The 7,983-nt window shown below is 36.4% G+C and overlaps 1 protein-coding gene across 1 annotated transcript in view; it reads left to right on the forward strand.

Moving 5' to 3' along the window:
- TERT (telomerase reverse transcriptase) overlaps positions 1-7,919 on the forward strand; it is a 28,544-nt gene extending 20,625 nt beyond the window's left edge. The window contains exons 11-16 of the mRNA XM_042809031.1: positions 1,205-1,390; positions 2,642-2,768; positions 3,128-3,189; positions 4,665-4,789; positions 4,957-5,094; positions 7,731-7,919. Coding sequence (XP_042664965.1) covers positions 1,205-1,390; positions 2,642-2,768; positions 3,128-3,189; positions 4,665-4,789; positions 4,957-5,094; positions 7,731-7,834 — 742 coding nt within the window. The 3' untranslated portion in view covers positions 7,835-7,919. The remainder of the gene's footprint in view (positions 1-1,204; positions 1,391-2,641; positions 2,769-3,127; positions 3,190-4,664; positions 4,790-4,956; positions 5,095-7,730) is intronic.
- The last annotated feature ends 64 nt before the right edge of the window (positions 7,920-7,983 follow it).

The following is a 7,983-nucleotide window of genomic DNA, read 5'->3' on the forward strand; positions in this document are numbered from 1 at the left end:
TTGATTACTGTGGATCTCAACACACAGTATCCAAGAAGACCTGTTCTGATGTCAAAGCTCTTCTGTTAAAGGATCCATTAGAGAGGTCTTGAAGGAAATCTTAACATCTGCAGTGCAGTCAGTTGTATCATGTGTTTCATAGTCAGAAAGGTACAGCTCTGTTGTGACCCTACCAGGTGATGGGGAAGTCATTTAAGTACAGTTTGAAGCACTAGTAGTCCTAAGCAGTGAAATGGTGTATTTCAAAGATTTCATTAGTCCTCAGTTCTGTTTCAGAACAAAAGGAAATTTCTAGATATGTGTGAATTTGTGTTTCTGGAAATAAGTTGAACCTGTAGGCTGGGGATGCCTCCAAGCCATTAATCCCTGTAATAGCTTCCAATATAGTATCACTCACATTAGTATTGCAGATATTCTCCTACTTGCAAGTTGTGCATTAGCTTCTTCACAAGCTGTGTCGGTTTTCTGAACACAGGTAGCCTCTTCTGTGGAAGATCCTCTTTCTGCATCTACTTACAGGTCCTGTGAGCTCTCTGCAACAAAGGAAGCAGTGGCAGTTTTCCTAACATACTGTTAGAAGTGAGGGACACGAGAAATTCATTCTGAGGAGACAATGTTTTGACTATTACTTCCCAAAAATAAGAGTCTACTTCTTCCTCTCTCCTTTTAAAGCATGTAGCCTGCACTTGAATAAATCACCAAATCAAACTGCTGCTTGTCCATGAGATGGTATTGCTGACCCAATGTGTACTAATTCTGTGGTAGGTAATCAGCAGGCCTACTGCAGTAAAGACATACTTGTTGAAGAAAGTTCAAGATTTTTTCATCAGATAAATGGATTTCCTGTTATCTAGATTATCCTTGTTTTCATGAACTTTCGAAACAATAATTCTGCATCCATCTTTTTCTAGTGATTTCTGTGAGTTTGGTTTGTGCAGCTGGTCTCAAGTATTTAAAACACTAATACCTGTTTTGGCACTGACCTGTAAAAGCTTTTCTTCTCCACTAAGCTTTTTATTTATTTACCTGCATTGACTTCAGTTTTGTGTATTTCTAGTTGTGTTCATTAACCTTAAGAGCTGTTTCTCTTTATTATTGGGTTTGCTCTTTTATGCCAACCTAATATGCATCATACAGCATGGTGGTGTTTTTTGTGGGGTTTTTTTCTGCTTTTCTTGTGGGTAACCGTTTTTATCTGCTTTAGGACTATAGCAGCAGGTATTCCTGAGTATGGATTTTTAATAAATGCCAAGAAGACAGTGGTGAATTTTCCTGTTGATGATATCCCGGGATGTTCTAAGTTCAAACAGCTGCCAGATTGTCGTTTGATCTCGTGGTGTGGTTTATTACTGGATATGCAGACGCTTGAGGTTTATTGTGATTACTCCAGGTAAATGGTTGTATATTCCAGCATCAGCTTTACAGTATGCTACACACAGTGTTAAAAACAAGAGAGTATCTTGTAAGTAGTATAGTTGAATTAACTTCAAGATACACTTTACAATTCTGTTTCTTATACAGCTCTTTATACTTTTTTTTTTTCTGATGCTTTCTTCATTACACCCTGATGGAATGCACATACATTTTATCCCATGTACCACATGGTGACTACATGCTTTTTCAGAAACTATTTGATCACCTTGGTTTAACTTCTTTCACAGTTAGTATAAATACGTTTATTATTCTTGCTTTCAGCAAGTAGTATTGTAGGAATACAGGTTGGAATTCACTTTCTGCACACTAGAGGGACTAGTAGTTCTTTAGGTTTCCTCTGATGTATTTCAGATGTTAACACAGGGTAGAAGTAACCTGCCTTTAAACCAGCATCATGGTGTACACGTGGAGCAGTCTGACTAAAGCACCATAAAACTCAGGATGTATCTTGCTGAAAAGCTTTATAGGCACATTAAAAGGACTCTTAGAGATGGCATTAGACATTTGTCAAAGGTTAACAGAAAATAACTTTAAGCTGAAGGATAATATCGTAGCTTTGTCTGTAAACAGCCCATGAATACATTCAGGTGAGAACTTAGAAGGAGGTTTTGCACTGCCAGAATGGTTCTTCAACTGTCTTCCAAAAGAGAAAAGTTTGGTCAATTAATATGAGATAAGGAGAAGGAATGTGTGACTTTTGTTTTTTTTGTTGTTTGTTTGTTTAACAACAGAAGAAACAGTTTATATTGCTGATGACATTGGTGCTCGTGGTTTGGGAGGCACTAAACAGAGAAACTGTTATGGGGTGATCTCCTTGCTTTTATGTAAGATTGATTTCAGTAATTGCAATGCTAAGGTTGCTGAGCCAAGGTAAGCTTAGCTCCTGCTTGCTTGGATCACAGAATATAACTTGGTTATTGCTGAAGTCAGTTTAAAGGTTGTTGGTGGCAGTGATGGTGGTGTTTAAAATAACTGGAAATTATTCTGTTCTAAGGTTCTGAAGTAATTCCCTAGGTGATAGCCTTAATGCCACTATGTTCTGTTTGTTTCTAGTTTTGAATTTTGTTACGGTCGTATTTTTGTACTTGGCTTATTGATTTGGAGGCAGTTTCTCTAAGATGAGAAGTTAAATGAGCTTTATTTCACAGAATTTAATTCAGTCTATTAGCCCATGGAGTCTGATTATTATTATTATTTTTCATTCTAGTTATGCTTTTACTTCTATCAGATCGAGTCTTTCCTTCAATTCAAGTAGAATAGCTGGAAAAAACATGAAATGCAAATTGACTGCAGTCCTCAAACTGAAATGCCATCCTTTATTTCTTGACTTAAAGGTGAGATTATGGAAATGAATGTTTGTAAAAAAAATTAAAAAAAAAAAAAAAAATTAAAAAGGTAATTAAAAAAAAAAATCGTTAGTAATAAACAGCGAGGACTAACAGAAGAGATGATTTGGAAAGGTTATAAACTTAACTTTGAAATCTTGGCGTCGACTAAATGTGGGTGAGGTCACAGTAGCTTCCAGAGCTGAGCCTTCGCCTTCTGTTCTGAGCCCATTGTTGTTTAGGTACATAATAGAAAATAATGGAAGTATAGCATAAGTTGTTCTTTTTCTCTACGTCTCTAAATCTTTTCTGTTGAACTCATACAAATGATATGGTAAGACAAAAATATTCTTGTGGTTCTGTTCCAGATCAACAGCCTTAAAACAGTTTTAATTAACATCTACAAGATATTTTTACTTCAGGCTTACAGGTAGGTGACTGCCTCTTGCAGTAATTGTGAATGTTCCATGACACTGTCTTGACACACAGCAGCTATTGCTTAGTAAAATATGTACCATAAACTGTTACATACATACTGTACACTGTTAAATGTCAGTAGAAAGTCACATAACTGTGTCTTAAGACCGTTCTTGCATAATATTAGATTCAGGGTAGAGATGATGTTAGTATGTGTGTTTAAATGACACTTTGACAAATTAATTTTCAGTATCTCTGGGTGTTTATAGCTGACTTCCAAGAGGAACGGTTTATTTTGTTCTAGGAGCAATGAAAAGCAGGTTATATTGAGATTATATTTAGAACTTTGTATTCATTACAATCATGTGGAACTTTGACCTGTATAGCTTTGCATTAAGTGGAATTTCATTTTTCCAAGTTAACTCTGACTTCTTAGCTGCTGGTAATGTCTTAATTGCTTCTTAACTGGTAAAATGTTATTGACTTGTGGGCTTTTCTTGACCAGCAGAGAAAGTAAGCACTTTAAACAAGGATGAAGTGAAAGAAATCAGAGTTGATAAGGAGGTTGGGAGAAAAAAGTAAACTGCACCAAAAACTTTGCATGATTGCATGTGCTGAGTAAAGCAGGAAGATCCTGGGTCTAAAGAATAGCATAACAATTGAGTGGTACTCTGCTTCAGGGCTCTAAAATCCTTTTTATTAATAATTTTTGGTGGTTGCTTATGTTACTACCATAGGATTGTCATGCACTCAAAGTATTCTTCTGTTCAACACAACCCTAGCAATGACAAAAGAACAATATACTTGTGTTGATGTTGTTTTCTGGTTGAGTTTATTAAGCCTGTTTGTCAGCTTCTGAATGACAAACAAGGAAAAAAGGTCGGTTTCTTATTTGTTGTGACTGTGAATAAAGAGATAATCCATTAAGAGTTCTTGTTGTTTATTGTTTTAGCACAGAAAGAGCATAAGAGTTGTTTGTAAATAGGGAAACATCAGGTGTTGCTATTTTGCTGGAGTTCTGCTTAGGAAGTGGCAGTTGAGCTTTTTTCTTAAATTCATCATTTGGAGGTCTGTTCTCCTGAAGAACAAGATTGTTGTTGTTGAGTTTGTTTTTGTTTCTTTTTCTCTCGCCTCCTCTCTGCCTCTTGTGTGCGTTCTCTATCCCAGTGGTTTGTGATGTGAGCCTGATGAGGATGTGGGTTCAACTTTCCCTCATCACAACATATTCGCTGTATTCAGAAGAGAATTCACTTACTGAGGGAGATGACTTCAACCTCTTATTTCACCACAGAAGTTATGAATAAACATCTTAAGCCTGACACTGCAGGAATTTGTATATAGCAGAGGTTTCTCATGCTAACGGTGTTTATTTGGCTAAAGTGTGTGCTTTTAAGTGTGGTGTAGTGCCTAAGGTACATAATCATAATTTCACTTGAAATAGAAAATGACTTGTGATTAAAAAGGCTGTTGTTTGTTTTTTACTAACAGGTTCCATGCCTGTGTTCTTCAGCTTCCATTCAACCAGAAAGTTAGGAATAATCCGTATTTCTTCCTAAGGATCATCTCTGATACTGCTTCAAGCTGCTATTTTATCCTGAAAGCTAAAAATCCAGGTATAGTGTGTTTAGTGGCAGCGAAGTAGCACTTTTTAAATTTACTTTTTAAGATAAATAAATAGTCCTGAATGTGTAGCCCTTCTGGTTTTATAGAAAGTAGTGTGAAGGGTCAGTTGTACTTCTGAATATATGTAATTTTCGGTGTTGTCTTGTTCTGTCTCTAGGGATTTCTTTAGGTAGCAAAGATGCATCTGGCATGTTCCCTTTTGAGGCAGCAGAATGGCTCTGTTACCATGCCTTCATTGTCAAACTGTCCAACCACAAAGTTATTTACAAATGCTTACTTAAGCCCCTTAAAGTCTGTAAGTATTCAATTACTTTTACGGTTTAGATATGGTTTTCATAAAATCTTCCAATCTAATGTTTTTTTTAAGTTTTTTGTTCTAAAATGTACGGTAACAAGCTTTCTGTTCTTAATGAAATCAATTAACTTTAAGTAGGCAAATTAAAATGGTATGTTTTTCAGCATTTCATTTTCTAGAACCTTGCTCTTAAGGCACATCTGTTATTATTTGACACTCACCATGCTTGTACAGTTCAAAAACTTAAGTATGATTGTGTTGATCATATTGATCTAATAAAATACAAAGGCTCAGATTTCTATTTTTAAACAATGTAGATAAACTCCAACAAAATAATTTCGTCCCACAGTGTAAACTCTTACCCCCAAAGGAGTCACTGGGGACATTTTGAAATAGAAGCACTTGCTGTGCTGTGTGTCTCATTGTTACAGAGTGGTGCTGGCAAATCTCTGACTCTTCCATTCTGTTAAAAGATGTCTATGGGCTCTGAGCAGCTCCCTCTCCTTGACCAGTAGTGTATTCTGTAGCTGGAACAGCCATAAAAATAACAAAGCTTTTAATTGTAAGTTATTAAAAATAAACACTAGTAGCTTTTCCTGAAGTACTTAGTAGAGCTGCTGAATTCAACCTTAGTGAAGGCTAGGTGTAGCCACTACTTCACAGTCTCCCAGCACTGACCATGTAATTGCACTCTGAATGAGATGCTACTTGGGTTCTTTTATTCTAGTTCAAGAATAACCAATACTTCATCTGTAAATGTATCACAGGCTTCCTCTAGTACCTGTGCTGAGACATAGTGCCCTGGAAAAGGAGCAGTTCTGGTTTTGAAAGTAGGCATTTCCTTCCTGTATCAGAGGCCAGTGGCAAAGCCTGAATGCACATAGTCTTATTTTTGTCAGTACAGTGTGACAAAGAAGACACATGAACATTTATAGGAAACAAATGGAGGGGTGAGTAGGCATGTCCACAGCCCTATGTCCTCTGCACTTTCTGTTGGGAGCAGAACTGAAGTTTCTGCAGGAATTCACTGAAAATCCATTTGAAGAGACATTGGTACATAGCTTTCTACTCACATTTTTGTTTCACCTGCATCAGATATAGTCCAGAGTAATATTGCTATTGTAATCAGTACATCATGTTGTAGAGACAATCCAAGCACAGTGTTAAAGTATTAGAGCTAATTTTGAATGCTGCATTTTAAGTTCTGTCATGTTTCTGGAAATCAGATAGCATGTGTAGCTGTTGCTATTCAGGTGTGTTCCTCTAAAGCAAAGCTAGCTTTGTATATCTGTACTGCACAGCATCTGTAGCGTAGAGATAACTAAGACTGGTAACAGCACCTGTGTTGACTTAACAACTATATTTTTTGTTGTAATTTTGGAGCTTGTATCAGCTATATAAAAACTGTTGCCCCTGTGAGATCGTGCTGTTTGACAGAAATTGATATAAACTTCATTTTTCACTTGTGTCCCTGCACATGCCTTTCAGTTACTCTCCTTTGAAATCAATATTGAGCTCATGGGCTTTGGGGAGAAGGTCTTCCCCAGCGTTCCAAAACCTGTTAAATATCAACATCAGTGCCTTGTCAGTACAAGTTAAAATCATTCTTCGGAGTTAAGTATTTAAAGCATAGTTACTGTTTAACATCCCTCCTATTATTACCAGTTGGGAAGGGAGCAAGAGTCTTTCCTTATCGTGATAAGATATAAATACACCATCTATCTCCTTGCCAAATACAGAACAAATGTTTATCGAGCACTTCTGCCTTTCTGCACCATTGACAATTTTACCAACCCTGTTTAGGTAACAGACTTACACTGTTGCTGGGTTTTTACATGTTTTTTCTAATCTTGGAGAAGTCCTTTTTATTCTCTTTAATTCTGTTGGCCGTAGACTTCAATGACGTTCTGTGTTTCAAAACTGACATGTTATGCTAAAAATAAATTGGTAATTAAACAAGGCCCTTAAATCTTAACTCTTCACAACTTTTCTCCTTAAGGGTATTGTTTCAGGTAGCCTTACAAGGGGACATAGTTGGGAGAACTGCTGTAGCCACAATTAGAAAGGTGTTTTCTCCATGAAATTCTTTTTCCTCTTTTTGCTCATGTGGGTTCCAATTATAGACTTCTTTAATGCCATATCTGAAACTAGAGGAGGAAAAAAAACAGTTTGGGAATACCATTTTCCTATAGATAAATATAATCAGCTAGATAAGGATGTGTCCCGTGTCCTGGGAGTTGTTTAAATTAGGGTCTTTCAGAGTAACACTGCTTTGACAGAACTTTTTTGGTGGATATAGTTACTAAGTAATTGGTCTTGTACTTTACTAAAAACTTTTAGAAGTCTTATATACAAGCAGTATTGCAGGGACATACTGGGAGGAATGTACTCCTTGGTTTTCCATAGCTTGTTAATGTTTTAACATATGATTTTTTAACTGGCAATTGTCTGCTGTGTTTAAGGGCAGGAGGAGAGCAGCATGTTTTCCTATAGCCTTTTTACCCTCGTGTTCCAGGTGTTCTAGCTTTTTTACTGGATTAAGTTACTACTGATTTCATGACTTACTAGCATTTTGCCTAAGAATGAATTGTTAGTTACCTGCAGTAGTAATATGTTGTTTTTGATGCTTTTTGTAGATAAGTTGCATCTGTTTGGGAAGATACCAAGGGATACTATGGAACTGCTGAAGACAGTGACGGAACCATCTCTTTGTCAAGATTTCAAAACTATACTGGACTAAGCGATGAAGGTTTATTTCATGATCCTTCCAGGCTTAAAAATAAATGTTTTTAGATTAATTTTCTCTGTAGTTAATTTTGGTAGAATGAACTTTACTTGAAAGTTTTCATTGTTGGGTTTTCATTGTTGGGTTTTTTTTTTTTTTTTTTT

This window comes from Centrocercus urophasianus, unplaced genomic scaffold, assembly GCF_019232065.1.
Source record: "Centrocercus urophasianus isolate 14NV4802_14NV808 unplaced genomic scaffold, USGS_Curo_1.0 seq_11, whole genome shotgun sequence".
Classification (NCBI taxonomy): Eukaryota; Metazoa; Chordata; class Aves; order Galliformes; family Phasianidae; genus Centrocercus; species Centrocercus urophasianus.